The sequence below is a fragment of the Pezoporus occidentalis genome, unplaced genomic scaffold, assembly GCF_034315485.1.
Source record: "Pezoporus occidentalis ecotype Australia unplaced genomic scaffold, CSIRO_AGI_Poc_V1 ctg24, whole genome shotgun sequence".
Classification (NCBI taxonomy): domain Eukaryota; kingdom Metazoa; phylum Chordata; class Aves; order Psittaciformes; family Psittacidae; genus Pezoporus; species Pezoporus occidentalis.
This window is the reverse complement of record NW_026914285.1, coordinates 4,655,092-4,673,480: the sequence shown is the minus strand read 5'-3', so window position 1 is coordinate 4,673,480 and position 18,389 is coordinate 4,655,092. Positions and strand designations below refer to the sequence as shown.

Here is an 18,389-nt window from a genome sequence, read left to right as displayed (position 1 = left end):
CTGGGTTATTCCTGCTTCAGGTAAAGGCAAACCCACTCGTGGGATTGCTTTCGCTCAGGGAGCCTGACATCATGGACTGAATGAAGTTCAGAGAACTTTATAGGGATGATCCATGGACTAAGGAATGGTACCTCTCTCTTTGTGCATGTATATATACACATACATATATAAGAGACAAAAAGTGATGGTATATTAAAAAATATGGGATCTGAGCATGACATGAACGGTGTGGAATAAGGGGTGGATACTGTCCTGGGTTCAGCTGCAGCAGTCATTTTTATTCTTTCCTAGTAGCTGGTGCAGTGCAGTGTTTCTGACTTTAGCCTGAGAACAGTGCTGATAAGATGCCGATATTCTTAGCTGTTGCAAAGTAATGCTTACTAAGATCAAGGACTTTTCAGTCTCTCATGCTCTGCCAGTGAGGAGGGACACAAGAAGCCAGGAGAAAGCAGAGACACAGGACATGCAACCCAAACTAGCCAAAAGGATATTCTGTACCACAACACGTCATGCCAGTATATAAACTGGGGGAAGCTACTGGGAAGGCCGGGATAGCTGCTTGGGTCAGGCTGGATATCAGTCAGCGGGTGGTGAGCAATTGTATTGTGCATCACTCGTGTTTATTATTTTCCTTTTCCCCTTTTAGTGTTATATTCTCTCCCCTTGTTATTTCCCCTTATTACTGATGGTAGCAGCAGTGGTTTGTGTTATACCTTAGTTACTGGACTGTTCTTATCTCAACCTGTGGAAGTTACATTCTCAGGAGACTGAGAGAGCAGCTGCATGGTTCTGAGTTACCAGCTGTGCTTAAACCATGACACACAGTTACCATAACCAAATCTGACTGGATGGAAAGTTGACTGCTCTTGAAAATTACTATCTCAACAAAAAGGAGACTGGAGGGTGGCCTTTATTTTAGATAAACAGCTATCAACAGTTGAGTGAATCAGCTGCTGGTGGTAATGTCTTCCCCAGTCAGATAGAGAATTAATGTGTGGCTCAGCCCAAAATAAAGTACACGAACTAGACAAGAAGCAAAGGAGATTTGAAGAGACCAATGGCCTTGAGCTGGTTTTAACCCATGTATTCCTTCCTAGCGGCTAGGGACACACAACATCATGATGGTGATTGCATTATAGAGACAAATAACGGGAATCACACTGATACTAGGATTGAACAATATATTGCAACTGTTGTATTTTAATAAGTGTAATTTACTCTTGTATTATGTTTTAGTGTAATTTTTATCGCTTTGATGAGTCAGAAATCCCATACAACATCAACCTTTCTTGAGTAAATTTGATATTAAGCATTATACCCTCCACAACATGCACAGCATTTAAATTCTGTTGCCAAACACAGTACAGATTGTGTACAGTCTGTACAGACAACTCACACAGCAGAGGAACATACAGAAATGGCAATAAATAATCAACTCAAGATATGTGCAATACATGACTTGTTGACTCAACACATTTTAACATAAGAAGTCTGTTGTTTCAAGCAGAATTAGTATAAACAACCTTGAAAGAAGATGGGCAAGTCCAAACATTATCATAAGAACTTTGGTAATGTTGTATGCAATACATTAAAACAAGAGTATGAACTGGAGATGGAAACTAAAGTAGGGATATTTAACTGTCTCAAGGGTAAAAACCAGAAGCAGAGTAATTATGTACTTTTAACTTATGAGACACCAAACAGATGTCACCTTGACAAGTTTTTACGTTAAGAATTAAAGAAAGCAAAGTTTTCTCAGTCTATAAACATTACCTAAGAGCTACAAATTCCATTTTGCTTAATAAGAGAGAGAAACATCGCATCATTTTTCACTGTTGCTACTTAAACCCATGCAATGGGAAAAGCCACAACAAAAGGGCTTTGGTTTTCAAAATTCATCAGCAGTGAATTTTCATCAGAAAGCTGCTAATTTGCTCTTATTGACATAATCTGCAAGGTAATGTAAAACATTTTCTCTAACCAGTTCCATGGTTTCCAAGCTTTCTGCTGTTTCTTTTCCTGGCTTTATTTCTCATACAAATTAGTGTTTTCCTTCTTAGGGAACTCTGCAGTGGTACCAAATTGGGGGATTCTATTAGTAGAAATAGCTTTAACAGCTAAAAATCTGTGATCTTTAGTAAAACTCACTGAAACATAACACAAAGGGAAAGCACATCATTTTCAAGACCTGCTAAATGCTAATTTTCTATTTGCAGCAAAACAGAGAAACCTGTGAGGATGCAAGGATGAAGATACTGAACCCATGCCCTTGTGGATGATGATTATTTACTGACTGGACTTGACTTTCAATTTCAACATAACCCGTCTTTTGGAAAGATTCAAGGAATAATTTCATCGCAATAATTTCAGAGAACTTCACAGAACCAAGCCTCACAACTCTTTGAAGCAAACTGTCCTCTTTTTCTATGTTTTAAGATGTGTAAGTGCTGGGGGAGAGGGAAGGCTTTTTGAGGGGACTATATAAGAACCTTAAGAATATTCAATCACAGAATCAACTAGGTTGGAAAAGACCTTTAAGATAATCAACTTCAACCTCTACCTCGTAACTGCCAAGCCCACCACTGAACTATGTCACTAAGAGCCTTATCTACACGTTTTTTCAACACTTCCAGGGACAGTGATTCCACCACTTCCCTGGGCAGCCTGTTCCAATGCCTGATCACCCCCTCGGTGAAGAAATTCTTTCTAATATCAAATCTAAACTTCCCCTGGTGCAGCTCGAGGCTGTTACCTCTTGCAACATTCTTTATTCATTTTACATTCTTTATTCTCAGAAACTTTCGACTGTATCATAATGTAAAACATAGAGTTGTCTTATTTCAACTCAAGGCCCTGCGACATCAACTCAGGTAACACTGAAAGTTTTATTCTGGGAAGACAGTTTAGCACATTTTTCTGGTATCAAGAGAACACTATTATTAATAGAGATCTCTGCCATCATGAACTAGTATGATTTCCCCGGAAAATCTGTACTCCCATGGCACAAAAAACATTAAACTTTTAAAGTCACTGTTGTGGGTTGTCACAGCAGCATTATTCTTAAAGCAGCATTATTAAAGTTTATTAACAACATCATTCAACATAATAATAACATAGGTTTAAGTAATGCTCTTGTTATATTAATGGGAGAGGACAATGAAAGGTATTAGTCAGCTCCTGATAACACCTCACCTTCCTCCTGCCTCCTCCAAACCATTATGCATTAAACCCCTGATTATCCAGACATAGCATGATGAAAACTAATTTGGAAGTGCTTGCTGCCAACAACCACCACCACCAAAAGGCATGAAAATGCCAATGTTTTAGTATCAAAAAATACATTTAAGATACTGACAAGCTACACATCCTGCAAAGACCTGTGATTTCACTGGAATCTTAAACACTTCCAAGTATCCCACTTGCTAGATACATTCCAGTTTTGCAGGTCTGCTTAGATACTACAGCTTTTTGTGGTGAACATGCCTTGGCAGTACGTTTCTGCATGTCAGAACAAGCAACTCAGCTGGGTAATCTCCTGAATGTGATGCAGGTCTAAAACTCAGTTTCAGTTCAATCCTAAACAGGCATTCACAAATGCTTTTTTCTAATTTAACATTAAATTGGCAGCCTGCTGCATAAAAATATTAATTCCAAAGAGATGATAACATACCAGGATACTTATATTCAGTTCTGAAACACCTTTTTCCAGTATGCAGAAGTACGGCTTTCCATGCAACATCTGATTTAACACCATACTCTGTACTTTACGATCTATGAACAACTTGTTTCAGTGCTTTTAAAGTCAAACCCCACCAAGCACCGAGTCTACTTCACATTCAGACACATGAGAAAAAGCTTTATCACTAACATATATAATTTTAAGGAGGGGAGGAAGAAGAAAACTGCTTTCTAAAAACTGCAATGAAAAGAAGCTTGTAGAGCATAAAGCACTATTTTAACAGAAATATCACAAGCACTGATTCTCTTTAGTCCTTTCTTATGCAGGTTATTTGATTCATACCCATGTCATAAGAAGCTTCTGAGGTATTGGAGCATTTTAATTATATCGCCTGTCCTGGTTTCAGCAGTAGCAGTCATTTTTCTCTTTCTTGGTAGCTGGTGCAGTGCAGTGTTTTGACTTTCAGCTCGGGAACAGAGCTGATAACAAGGATGTTTTGGTTTGGCCAAGGACTTTGTGAGCCTCATGCTCTGCCAGGGAGGAGGGGAAGCCAGGAGGAAGCAGAGACAGGACACCTGACCCAAACTGACCAAAGAGGTATTCCATACCACAGCATGTCATGCCCAGGAGGTAACTGGGAGTTAGCCGGAAGGGCTGAGAGACTGCGGGGTTGGAGGAGGTATCGGTCAGAGCTTGTTTGGGCTGAGGGGGGGCAAGTTATCGGTCGGCTGGTGCTGAGGTGTTGTATTCTCTTCCCTTGTTATTTCCTTTATCATTATTATCATTGGTGGTAGCAGTAGTGATTTGTGTTATACCTTAGTTACTAAACCTTTCTTATCTCAACCCGTGGGAGTTGCATTCTTTTCGATTCTCCTCTCCGTCCCTCTGAGAGCAGGGGGAGGGCAAGAAAAGGGGGGGAAGTGAGCGAACGAATTACCTGACTGGGTTTAAACCACGACATCGCCAAAATTAGTCATTTATGAAAACAAACAAACAAAAAACCCCACCCCAAAACAAACCCCCAAACAATCCCCCAGATGAACAAAAGAACCCAGCCCCCTTTTAAATGCACAGAGTCATGTATTATTACCGTAGGGTATTCCAAGGCGCTCCTGCTCCTTGCGGTAGCCTTCCAATGCTGCAGCCCATCGTGTCACTTGTTCAGAGGTTTCGTCTGAAATTGTTGTAATATGTTTTGTTCCATCCAAGGTTATCACTTGAGCTTCTTCAACAAGGTGAGCTTCAGCCTCTCCATGATGAGCATCTGGATCAATCACTACCTCTACAGTCTCCACAGGCTTTACAATTTCAAGGATGTTTAATTTGGGCTCTAACCCTAGGTACAGAAAGAACAAACACAAAACTTAAAAGACAGCAAAGCAAATATAATTAAAAAGTTGTTTTAAATCTTTCTGATTAACAGGTGTTAGCACACCTCAGAAAGAAACATGACACAAAAGCATCATCAATTTTCTGCAAGTGTCCTAAATTAGAATGACGTATTCTATTATACAGCATATACTTCAGTAAATACAACACAAAACTGCCACTTTATAACACAAAGAATAGAAAATTGTCCTTTTTCCCTCCCCCAGTACTAGAGCTTCCTGATCTGTTTAGGTGATCCATTTCACAAATCTTGAACAGAATGTTCAGCATGTGGCATAAAGAACAAGTATTTTGACCTGTAAGAAATATATTGAATCAAAGGGGGGGGGGGGGGTAGGAAAGCAAACCCAAAAAATCCAGAACAAGCATCCACTTCTTTCCCCCAGCCAAGAGGCATTTCTTTCTGCCTTTACAATATTTCCCTGCTATCTCTGTAATCTACACAAAGGAGTTAGTATCTTCTTTCAGTACTCAGCAAGCAGCAATGTGTTCAACAGCAAGTTAAAAGAAAACTATAAAGTTCTTTGTGTTTTATATCTTTGTATGAAATGCTATAAAAGAACTACAATGGACTATACTTCAGCTGGTGTTTATTCCTTTGAATTTACAGGTAGCTAATCAAATTTTATAAGTTGCTTAAGAGTCAAGTGTCACGGCCTGAATAACAATACAGAAGATCAACTTGAAGTTATACGCAAGTATTTAATACTCGGGTGTTTCTTTCTTTTAAGGGGATGGGGATGAAAGCAACGCCTGTGCTACATGGTCACTCACCTCAGTTTTACATTCAAAAAGAAAGAAAAACAAACCAAACCTCAGGAACTAAATGGAAGGTAATAGTTAAGATATTTATCACCCGCATCCTTTTGAAACTGGAAGGCTGAGCACTGCATGCTACAAGTTACTGGGCATGAATTAAGAACAGACATTCTAGTTCCCTGAAGGGTATTTCTACTCTGTATTTAAAACCAGAAAGCTAGTCCAATCCCCATTACACATGGGGAACTGCAGATTCAACCTAGCACTAGTCACCTGACACTTAGCATTAAATACAAATCAGTTTTACTTAATACTGTTAATACAAACCAGAAAGGCTTCCTTCTAATTACACTGAAACCACAAGAAAACAAAATGTGCTCCCCAAATTTTGCTGATCTACTTGGATGACCTAACTGAAAACAGCAATTAAAATACAAACTACTTCAGTAGGAACTTGTCACTGTTTGTTTGACAATATGGCAACAAACATCTGTAGCTCCTCCCAGAGCACAACATGAATGTTGTCTTCAATGAGTGTTGGCACAATGTTTTACTCTTGACTTCTCATCCGAAGAAAAAACAGATAATAGAGATCCCAGCCTTGCAAACAGATTTTGACTTAACTAAATATACTCTCATAATCGAATCATTCACAAAGCACACAAGCACACCTCACAAAGATGAAGCTGTCACCTACCTAGAAATAAAAAATCTTTTGCCTGCTTAGATACTCATTCTGGTATGAGTAACTACTGACTGTTAACGAAAGCCTCATACTGTAACTGTCACTACCTGGCCCGGGTTTGCTTGAGTTTGGGGGCAGGGGCTGTTGGGTTTTTGGATTTTTTAACTTAGAAATTGATATAATGTTACTATAAAAAAACATTTCAAATAGCATCAATCTATGACATTTATTTTAATTACTACTACTTATAACCACAGCACACAATGGAAGAGACTTTCAGAAGCTATGTGACCATTCAGTGATATTCTCAGTTTTACACCAAGGAATTAGTAGGGCATTCGGTTTACTCACAAGTATTCCCACAATATTAATTTGTCTGTACAACAGACAAACATAACAGCTTACCTTGCCTAGATATTACTTGCACGCTGAGTTGCACTGTTCCATCTGTTTTTACTCCTTGATCAAAAAGACTTCGATCTGGGTCCAGCTTGATAAAAGCAAAATAAACATTACAAATATGAATTAGTCTCACAGTTACAAGGAACTTACTCTCCTTTAAACTTCAGAAACACCTAGTGCCTGCAGCAAATTTTCTGAAGAAGCATGCACATATTTTTAGCACTACGTAGACAAAGAATTTGATTGGAATTTGAAACTCGCCACTCTGTTCTAAGTAGTTTCACAGGGACATTTAACCTAAAAAAAGGCAATGCAATACCTGGAAGTACCTTCACTTTGTGAAAAGTATCCACAATTCCCACTGTCAGTTTTTAAGACTTTCATAAATATTTTTCTCTTTAAAGCAGTATTCTCCCTGTTGTTTCTGGAGAAGCCACAGATGTCTGATTATAATGACAAACAGAACATCCAGGTACACATGATGCAAAACAGTTATACTGTCTAACATGTGGTGATGCCTGTAATCATAGGGAGGCATTTCTTGAGTAATGTTTTGCTATCTATGCACCTGAAGAGTATAAAAACCTTCTTGCTTTATGCAGATTCAAAACAAGATTAGACTTGCAGAAGTTCAGGCAGCAACAAATTACGTGGGTGTCCTGGATTCAGTTGTAATAGTTATTTTTCTCCTTCTTAGTAGTTGGTGCAATGCAGTAGTTTCAACTTTAGTTTGAGAACAATGTTGATAACACACTGATGGTTTTGGCTGTTGTTAAGTAATGTTTACCCTGATCAAGGACTTTTCAGTCTCATGCTCTGCCAGTGAGGAGGTGCATGGGAAGCTGGGAGGAAGCAGACAGGACACCTGACCCAAACTATCCAAAGGGGTATTTCATACCTCAGCAAGTAAGTCATGCCCAGTTATATGGGCTGGGGGAGGAGTTACCCAGAAGGCCCAGATCTCTGCTCTGGTTGGTCTGGGTAGCGGTCGGCAGGTGGTGAGCAACTGTATTGTGCATCACTTGTGTTTATTGTTTTCTTTTCCTTTTCCCCTTTTAATGTCATATTCTCTCCCTTTTTTTACCCCCACCATTACTATTATTAGTGGTAGCAGTAGCGGTTTGTGTTATACCTTAGTTTCTGGACTGCTCTTATCTCAACCCATGCGATTTACATTCGATTCTTCTCCCCATCCCTCCAGAAGCAGAGGGGAGGGGAAAAAGGTGGGGGAGTGAGCGGGCAGCTGCATGGTTCAGAGTTAACGGCTGGCCTTAAACCACGACAGTGAGCTACCTCAGGAAAAGACAGTACTGTTGTTGCCCTCGTTCTTCTTTCACCTGCAAGGTGGCAATTTTTTCCTTTCTTACCCCCATGCCAGGAACCCCAGAAGTATTTTGATTTTATTCACACAGAATTAGTATGTACATATTAAATGGTCTGATGATAACAAAACTAACGTAAGCTCTTAATTGTAATTATTATATCAAATAAAGCATGAATTCCTTGAACAATGGAAGGGACAAAGTATGCAAAATGCTTCTCCACTAAGAGGTTAAGTCTTTCATAGCCTTTCAGTTTACCTGGATATCTTGCAAGCAAATTTCATGTGTATCCAAGGAACACTGCAGTCTGGGTTCCAGCAACTTCCTAAGATTTCCAATTGGTTCATTGATGTCAATTGCTTGACTCACAAATTCTGCTGTTGTAAAGGTTTGCTCAACGATGCTTAAATACCAAATTAATATAACAAATAATTACTTACACGTTAATACAGTGGTATAGGAAAGCTTTATAAAAGTTAGATGTGAACTACACAAAAGGTAATACCGGCTCTGAAATCTTAATACATGCAGAAAAACTCTTAGCTTGAGTAGAGCATGAATTACTAAGTTTGGTCCCATTGATTTTACAGTCATGCAACTTTCATTTTACACTGTTGCCATTAAAAAGTTAGGTTAAATACCGAGATTATTTTCAGATCACCATTTTCAAGAGATTGTCACAATCACTACATTAACTTGCAGATAAACTGATTATGATTTGCCTATACCACACTTAAAAGCTATTAAAGTTAAAAGCAAACAGAGAAACTTAAAAGATAGGGGGGGAAAGGAAGAAAAAACATCTGCCCTCATACAGAGTAACTGTCTATGCCTTTTCACTAGTCAGCACAAGGATTAAGCTTAATGCATACAAGAGACAACCACAAATAACACCAGCAACATGGAGCCTTGAATGAAACATTAGTCATGTGCCATGGTTGTCCTGCAGCTTTGGCACAGGCGTTCAGTAACATCGATGTCATATGACTCGTGTCTTAACCTTAGACATGTTACTGGTCTTTCCAGATTTGCACAGAAGGAAATCAGAAAGTGTACACAAATAGTCAGTTCATAAGTACTAAAAATTTACAAGGAGCTCAGAGTAAGAAGTATGTCGTTTTGAATCAGTTCTCCAAACCAGATTCTTAAGAAGCAGGTGATCTGCCAGCCTCAGCTATTTCTACCCAACACATTAACTGCCTCTCTGTGCTTTGAAAAATAGTTGTAAAAATTATGAGGGGAGCGTTAGGAAGAAAAAACCCCAAAAATTACAAACCCAAGGACAAAGCTGAGGTAATTAAGTCAAAGGATATCTGACTTCAGAATCTACTGTTTAACAAGGGCCCTAACAACAATATAGTCAGATACGGAATGTAATTTCTGCTCTGTAAAAAACAAATGACCCTGTGTAACAGTAAAGTAATGGACTGAGAGGTTCACCTCAGTTACAAGGACACACTGAAGCTGAAAGGTTTGTAGCATGTACATGTAGACATATTCCTACACACATGAAAGCAGGGGAAGAGAACGACTAAGAATGTAGCAAGAGATAAACAACACAGTTTCGGATTTAAGCAATTAAGATTGAAGAACAGTGACAGCACTCTACTGGTTGCCAATAGTGGCTACGGCTCCACTTCAAGAAAACCACCACTGGATAAGAAACAGAATAACTGGAGTGTGCACAAGCAAAATTAAGAACTCTCTATGCAGCAAGAAAGTTGAAAAACTGTGGAAACAATCAACAGCAGGGTTATAGAGATCATACTGAGCCAGACGCTTTTGACAGTTTAAAGTTACTTCTTTTGCCTAGCTAGAAAACACTTGTACTTATTTCATAACCATGGCCATCTCTGAAGCATTACACAATACCTAATAGTAAATAGATTTAGTGTGTGTAGCCACAAATCTGAAGCCAATTAAAGAAAACAAATAATTGAATCAATTGCAGCCTAAGGACCCCCAAAAGCAAACACAGTACCTACCTTTCTTCAGTGCATTCCTGTTTTTCAGTTCCATCGATTTCTATTTCTATCAGCTCCTCTGCTTCTCTCTTAGTCATGGCTAAAATACCTTAAGAACAGACCTGTGAACAGAAAAGGATTTTTTTGGTAAGTCACAGACCAACAAAACTAGATGATAAATTGTGTCCTATCAAACATTTTTTAAACTAAACACTAAAAATAAATATGCAGTGTCAATGAGAATGTTCTCATTGACACTTCAGATTTTCATGCCCTGTAAAATACTGGAGTCGGTTGGAACACAAGGGGGAAAGAAAGAATTAAAACATTTGGTCTGTAAAGACATAGTTTGTATATTATTATGTTTCACTAACCATCCCATACATCATAAGCATGAAATACGTATGATAAAGAACTCATCTGAATTATATTAAAAGTTCAAAATAAATAACATCACCAACTCACAGGAAAAGGAGTAGGACGTAGGAGAACAGAGTAAAAAAAAAAAAAAAATAATAAATCACAGCAGAAAAAGCAAAAGATGTTACTATTTAAATACCCACAAAAGATTAGCAAGATTTCCATCCTGGAATCATTCCTTTCTAGGGTCTACTCTATGCCAAACCCAGCTGTTCATAAAAGAGTTTATTAAACACAAGTTAGTAAGGGAACCTGAAAACTTCTCAAAAGGAACAGTGACCAACTACGTTATACCACTGCTACATAAACGGTTTAAAGAAATCCAAACCGCTCATTATCTCCTTCAAAAACTATTATGTAAAATCAGTTTCAAATAAATCAAGTGCTGCCATGTGACATCAAGCTATAGGAAGCTACCACGGCTTGACAGAAGGTAAACAGCACTTCATTAATAACTTACCACTAGAAGCAGAACCCGAATTTGTTCTGCTCACAGATCTGACTCTGAAAATCCCCTAGCTGCTGGGTAGGGCCCACTGAACTGACATGGTGGCGTACACTGAAGAGGGCCCTGGGAGTCCAATTCCCAGATCACTTAAATCATCTTCATGATAAATGAGGAAGAATGAAACATCACTTCTAAAGAATGCAGGCAAGCTTAATTAAACAACTGAAACAACTGGCACTTGCATGGCTACAAGTGATCTGGTTGACTGTTAAAGATTTGAGCAAAGTCAATGAAAATTCCCAAAGAATCTAACTGGTATCATAGAAAAGGGAAATAATTCATTCCTGTATTAGCAATCAACTTAAAACCCCAAAACAAGAAGAGTTATCATTTTTCTTGTGATGGAGTTTACCAGTAAGGTCACAAAAGGTTTTAAGCTAGGATTTCTGTTCCTTCACGTATTCACAAGTTATTTGAGAAAACTGTGCAGGCCTGCCGAAAGATCATCTGCAGGTCTCATCTTTTTGAATCTTTGAATGATTTCTGGCAGAAAATTTTCAGTATTGGTAAATGCAAAACAATGCACAGTGAGTAAATATTATAACAGCATAGTAACTGTATTGAATTAGGTAAGATATTATGAAGTCCCTATGGACTGGACTTCAAATTGGCAGCTAGACTAATCACTCACTCTTCAAAGGCAGCTTGTGGCTGCATCCCACAGGCTCTACTACATCTCTGGTTACCATGCAGAGGGAGAATTGAGCACAGGCACAGACGGCAGGTATACAGAGGGAGAAAGATGGTTCCACTGAGCACAGATGTGAGAAAGGAAGATGATGAGGGGATTCAGCTTAACCATTGTGAAAACATGTAAAGTCATTAATAGTTCTGAGAAACCTAATGGGGAAAATTACTCAGTCTTTCTCATGCTAGAACAGACAGACTCCTAATGATATAAATCATTTCACACGAAGTCTGTAGAAATTTGTTGCTGATTGGAAGAGTACATAGGTTCAAATGGGACTAAGCTTCCTAAGCCTTCCCTGAAGGCTACTAAGAGACAAGCAAATTGAAACAGCTCAGCTTGCTAGGAAACTCAATATGGTAGCAATACCATACCAAATACAGCAGCATTTGTTTGGAGGAACATAGAAAACCGTGTTTGATTTGTGGAAGGTTCAGCCTACTGATCTCTGTTTGGATCCATTTTTCCCTCAACCTAAAAAGCCCCAAGACTCACCTGCTATCCAAGACAGTATCTGACCATAACGCCTGACACAGGCCTCCATTAACATAAAAGAAGGCACCTGTGAACAGAAATTTTTTTTTTTTTTTTTTTTTTAATCCCTGCATGACAGCCCAGCATCTTTTACTGTTTGGCTTTTGCAGTCAGGGGAGAAGTCCCAGTGATCTGTTAAAAGCTATCTTTTCCCTAGAAGACAAGGAATTAAGTAACACACCCACGATAACAAGGGCACAAACTCTGCTAGCACAATTACTGTCTGCTATCCTACCAAATATCTGTGAAGTGGGGGATAACTACTGGAGCCCACCTGCATTATCATCTTACACTGAAGCCAAATCACTGGGGATATTTGTGGCTCTGAGAAACTCTGGTGTTCACGGATGATTTGGTACTATCAATCCCTATTATTAACAGAACTGTAACACCAACACGAAATAGGTAACGCAGCAGACTACCTTTTTACAGATCGATCAGATTTTGCAAGTTATCAGCTGATTTGGATTTCAGACAGTGGCCCACTAAACGGGGTGGAGGCATACCAAGTTTTAAGTGTTCTGCTTGCTCACCCTCGTCAGGAGTTAAAAAATAAACTCGATCTAGGAAAAGCGGTTGTGCAGCCCGTACCTGCCCGAACACCAGGAAACGAATTATTCACGCCGCCAAACACTCTTTTAGGTTTTCACCCAAAATAAGTTTTACAAACAGAGGCAAGCTTCACGCCCCGGAGAGGCCCGCGGGCCTCGGTCCGGGCTGCCCGACTTGGGACCAGAGCGGGAGAGTTGCACCCTCCTCCCGCGGGCCGGCACCGCCGCGACCCCAGAGGAGGGGTGCCTCTCCGAGCCCCGCCGCCTCCATTTCCCTCTCGCGCGACCCGACCGGCGGTGTCGAGGCCCCTCGGGACAGGGCACCTCAGAGCCACCACCACGGCCCTCCCGCGGGCTGGAGGGGAGCAGGCAGCGCCACATCCAGGCCACTGCATTCCAGCCTCCGGGGAAGGCCGCTCCTCCCCACAGACCCCTGTTCTCCCACCACCACCCCGCCCGCTTTCCCCCTCCCCCTCCTCTCGCAGCGCCTCGTCGTTGTTTGAACCCGAAACGGAAATGAGACTCGCGGCGCCGGGGAGAAACGGAAACAAAACACGGGCCGTGCCGCCAGGCCGCGCCGCAGCTCACTCACCCACTGCCGCTGTCCGGTCGCCGAGCGGAGCGGAGCGGCCGCACCACAGCTCCCGCCGGCCGCGGCTCTCGCAGCTCCCGTGGGTCCCGCCGCCGCCGCCCTGAGGAGGCCGTCGCGCGCTCGGGATTGGGCAGCGCGGCCCAACGCGGGCCCGGGCGGGGAGGGCGCGCGCCGACACCGCCACCCCCCGCGCGGGAGAGGGAACTACAGCTCCCGTCGGCCCCCTCGCGCCGCCAATCCGCGTGTGGGCGCGGGGCTGCTGGTGGCTGTTACTCCGAACCGCTTCTCCTCACCCGGAAGCGCATCGCCGGCTTCCGACGGTAACGGTGCGAATGGGGGGTTTCCGTGCTCACTCTCCCCGCACCTCGACTGGCCGCCGGGCGGGACCGTCCGGTGGCGTGCGCGCCGCCCCCTTCTGTCCGGGTACCCCGTCTGCAAGAGCGCTGGGGTCGGTGGTGTGGCGGCGGGCTGGGCCGGCTTCCCGGTGTGCATTGCGCGGAGAGGCGGGGCGGTGGTAGCTGTGGCGACTCCTGTCCCAAGGTGACTCGAGCTGGGTCGGTGTGGTGCCGCCGAGCGCCGAACCCTTCGCCCCGCGGAGCTGGTGGGTGCTTGGGGGGTGGCTCTTCGTCCGCCGCCGTTGCCTTGTGCTTCGGGCATTCGGGCCCTGGGTGTAACGGCGATTCCCGGGTCGGGTGGTCCAGAGATCGCCATGGGGGGAGCCGTTGGGCCGCGTCCGCTGCTGGGTTGGGCTGGGTTGAAGTTACTACTTTTCCTTTAAGCGAGGCAAAAACTGACATGCTGTGTTTGTCTCGGTGCGGGCAAAGCGATCGTGATCGTGCTCCGCGGGTTCAGCGGCTGCTCGAGTTTCCTTCCCAGATTGCTGCCTGCTTTAAGTGTTTGTTATGGTTTAAAGCTCATCTCTGAACTAAATATGTTGATTTTTTTGCACATTGTGGAAAGAGCTAATTCTGTGTCCCTGTTCAGGGTTTCTGGTTTTTAGCTGAAATACTGGTGTCATCATGATTTTGAACCAGATTTTGCGACTTTCATCCATTTTTCGCTCCGCTGTCTCCACTCACTTGCGCAGAAACATAGGGCTTTCTGCTGTCGTCTTTAATAAGGCAAAAGAGCTCGATCCAGTTCAGAAGCTCTTCTTGGACAAGATCAGAGAATACAACACAAAGAGCAAGTAAGTAGAGGAAATTATTTTGAGGCTGATGGCAAAAGGGGGAATAGCGTTTCTGACAAATGCTGAAATGTGCTAGGTTTGTGGGTTAGTCTGTAAATGCTCAAGGTGTTCTTTCCTGAAACACTTGATGGTAGTGTCACAAATAAGGCGGCTTGTTCTTGCTTACCTAACAGACAATGTCCATTCTTTACCCCATTAGGGATAAAAAAAAAGGTAAACCTGATGTCTGGCTTCCTGGGTAGTTAGGGCATTCAGTACATGCTACACGAACGTACCAGTATGTTAATTTTTACCCATATATGTGTTCCGTAAATAGGAAAAAAAATAAGACCACCACCCTGCCTTTTTTTTTTTTTTTTTTGGTCGGGGTAAAGCAGCTGTTTTTCAGTCCTGTTTGCAGAAGTGGAATGCAAATAGTCTCCAAAAGCAATTGAGAATTAATGGAACTGTGAGGCTGATTCATTAAACAGCTCAAGTTAATAAGCAGTTAATTCAAATGGAATCTTAGATTCTTGTAATGCTTGAATAAACTACTTAATAGGAAATTAAAGCTCTAGCAATTCCATGTAATTTATTTTTGGGAAAGAAATTAGTCATTTCTTCGTTCTGGGAATTCTGTGTGATATATTTTTGGGAAGGAAAGCAGCCATTTCTTAGGTGTATTGTTTCTTAGGTCTATTAGTTTCCACACCTACAAACTAGCCTGCTTATGAAGGTGTATTTTTGGTGGCTTTACCAATCACAAGTGTGATGGCTTAGCTGAGCACTGGTAATCTACAGTTACTATTTTAATTGTTTTACCTTTGTATCCGAAGAAATTCCTGCCTGATTCTACATGAATGCAAGGTGCCCTGCCTTGTCTCGTGAGTCTTTGCTTGTTTAGTACTCAACACGTTCTCTTTGCAAGAACAGTTAAGCTTTACTAGCCAAGATCACTAATTCAGAAATAGCAGAGGTACAGATCACAATTTTATTAGGAAGACCCACCTGGAACAACTGAAACTAAGAATTCTGAAAGCCTGGATACTCCATGTAGCTTTATGTTTCAAAAGGCTACCTCAGTCACTTGGATTTTCATCACTGATAATAGAAAGCCTGTACTTTACTCCAAGAACCCTGTTAATGTGGAAGACCAAAGGTGTCTCATATCTTGACTTTTGGAAATACTTTAAATGGCTTGCTTTAGTTGGTTGTCAGAAAGGTTCTGAATTCATAAATGGCCATAAAAATGTAGAGCTTCCACATGAAACTTCAGGACTGAAGTGTTAATCAGAACTTTCAATGGTTGGTTTGTTTTTTGGTTTTTGTTTCTTTTGTAGGCAAGCTGGAGGGCCTGTTGATGCAGGCCCTGAATTTCAGAAGGAAATAAATGAATCGCTTGCTAGACTTCAACGGGCATATGGTGGGGGAGATCTAACCAAGTTTCCAGAATTTAAATTTGAGGGTGAGTTAACAATCTAGCTTTATTTCTAATTGCAAGTAAGGGTATGTTCACTGACTGGTTTTCTTAAGTAATTCCCATTTAGTTTTTATTTGGTCTGTTAAGTTTCATGTAAGATGCCCTTGGTCAATCTCCTTACTTTTGTAGACTTCACATCTGATTCTATCTGGCTCCTTTTTTTGATTACTTGTCTTTTCCAGTAGAGGTGTGGACTTACTTATCCTGATGCTTAACAAAACTTAGATCTAGCTATCTTAAATTACCCTTCAAAGACCCTGTAGAAATATCCCATGTCCTATTGTTTTGGGGCTTTTTGGTGTGGCTTTTTGTTTGTTTGTTTCTTCTTCTCATCCTTCCAAAGATGTCATCAAACTAATTTCTGAACTAGTTTTCCATGTCATCCAAAGTGCAATCTGTAGAGTTTGTAAGCTCGTCCATAAAGGCAGTGATTTCAGAAAATGAACCCAGAACTTAACTTTGCTACTTATGACTACTCTGTGACTAAATTACATTAAACCTTTTTTTTCGGTTATTTGGGTATGGTTTCTGCTTAACTGCCGTAAGTTTGTCTTAGCATGTTTCCATATTACCCCAATTGATTATGACAAGAAGAATGCTTGTGACAATTGTTTATCAAGAATATAGAGAAACTGCACAGACTCTGTCTGCCTCAGAACATAAAGGCAACTACATTCCTGTAGTTCTTTTTCCTTTACTTGCTTATGTAGGTACAGCTCAGAGTCTTCATTGTTCACAAACCGTTTGAGCTTACCCCACAAAACCTGTCTTTAGCTGTCTTTCTAGTAAGCTGTAAGTAGGTGGGATTCCACAGTGTTCTGAATATGCCAGTGTATTTGGTTTATGTGGCAAGGTTTTGGTAGCGGGGGCCTAAGGGTGAGGTGTGTCTCCACACATCAGACATAGCCAGTTTCATTTGGCTTCAAAATGGACCCACTGCAGTTTGCAGCTGAGCTAGTCAGTGATGCTAGTGCCACCTCTGTGACAACAGAGTATTTAAGGTGCCTTTATTTGTAACCCTCCTGGAGAAGGTGGTTGGGGAAAGAGCAAGAGAGCACAAGGATGGGTATATACCTTGCAGCTAGCCAAGGTCAAGCTACCATAGGCAGACTAACTGGAAACTGATACAGACTAGGAGCACATCTAAAAACATTTTGTGTTTCTGTGGTATTTCAGTTAGATTAAAAAAGGATTTAGTGTCAGATTGTTACTGGTGCAAATAAAACAGAGCATCTGTAAAGCAGGATCTATGGCATTTATTTTCCTAAGTTTTAGGGATGCAGTTTCTTTATATTCAGCTTTATTTCTATGTACTATTTGAAACAATACATTAGTATTTCTTTGTAAGTAAACAAAATCTTTGTGACCGTAGGAACAGCACAAAGGAGGGGGGAGATTGTGCTTTTACCACTGTTGCCTATGCTTAACTGAATTCCAACAAGTTTTCAAAATTAAGTGCCTAATGGGTAGAAACATAATTTTTTGTCTTAGTGAAGATTAAGATGAGCCTTACCTCTCAGACTCTTTGTAGCAAGGAGAACAGGTGTTAATAGTCCACCTGTCAAAAGCCCTAACCCTTCTGAGTTTGTACCTTTGACATCAAAAACTCCTTCATCAGTGTTTGTATGTGGAGAGTATCTTTTGCTGAGTGGAACTGGAATTGTGTGCTCCATTCTGTTAATCAGCTGTAAGACACTAATCAAGGAAAAAGAGCAGCTTGATTACTTGTTCTTACACCAGAGCTATACTGGAAATACTAGTGTCAAGTGCAATAGGTTCTGGTTGATGACTTCATCTTCTCTGTGCCTTCTCCCCTTCCCTAGGTGATGCTAAAGCTGTTTAGGCAGAAATGTTAGTAAGGTGCATGTCTGTCTTAAACTTTATGCATAACTCCTTTAAGAGGGAAAAGACCTGTTGCCAGCAGTTTATTCTTTAGTGCTGCCCACATCCAGTAATATACCCTGATAAAAATTAAGTGGTGGTGTACAAGACTGCAGTGTATAAGAGCTTGCTTTAGCTTGCCGTCTTAATGTTTAGCTTTCTTTAAATAACAAATGACTTGTGCTGTTCAAGGTTGTACTGAAAAGAGGCTAATATGACTTCTCTCTCCCTTTCCTCCTCTAGAGCCCACCTTTGAGGATACTCCAAAGTGATCTCTGCAGGTTGCATGCCAAACAGCAGCATACATCAGTGGAGTTGCTGAACATGGCACCAGTTGTAACTTAATAAATGCAGTGTTGCAGTTCGA

General features: G+C 41.3%; 2 protein-coding genes across 7 annotated transcripts in view; one reads left to right on the top strand and one right to left on the bottom strand.

Moving 5' to 3' along the window:
- GABPA (GA binding protein transcription factor subunit alpha) overlaps positions 1–13,890 on the bottom strand; it is a 27,483-nt gene extending 13,593 nt beyond the window's left edge. The window contains exons 1-5 of one of the 3 annotated variants that reach the window (XM_062622129.1): positions 13,787–13,890; positions 10,222–10,322; positions 8,495–8,639; positions 6,918–7,002; positions 4,770–5,015 (exon numbers count right to left, since the gene is read on the bottom strand). In XM_062622129.1, coding sequence (XP_062478113.1) covers positions 4,770–5,015; positions 6,918–7,002; positions 8,495–8,639; positions 10,222–10,298 — 553 coding nt within the window. In that variant the 5' untranslated portion in view covers positions 10,299–10,322; positions 13,787–13,890. Of the gene's footprint in view, positions 1–4,769; positions 5,016–6,917; positions 7,003–8,494; positions 8,640–10,221; positions 10,323–13,493; positions 13,576–13,786 lie in introns of those variants that run through there. The other 2 variants (XM_062622130.1, XM_062622128.1) reach the window with 2 other exon arrangements.
- On the top strand, positions 13,706–18,389 carry ATP5PF (ATP synthase peripheral stalk subunit F6). 4 transcript variants are annotated; one of them, XM_062622135.1, is made up of 4 exons: positions 13,706–13,819; positions 14,494–14,682; positions 16,002–16,126; positions 18,266–18,389. In XM_062622135.1, exons 2-4 carry the CDS (start codon positions 14,513–14,515, stop codon positions 18,292–18,294), a joined length of 324 nt encoding a protein of 107 aa, XP_062478119.1. In that variant the 5' UTR covers positions 13,706–13,819; positions 14,494–14,512; the 3' UTR covers positions 18,295–18,389. The 4 variants fall into 4 exon arrangements, with proteins under 4 accessions (XP_062478119.1, XP_062478121.1, XP_062478120.1 ...); XM_062622137.1 differs by having other exon boundaries at positions 13,753–13,813; XM_062622136.1 differs by lacking the exon at positions 13,706–13,819 and adding an exon at positions 13,965–14,033.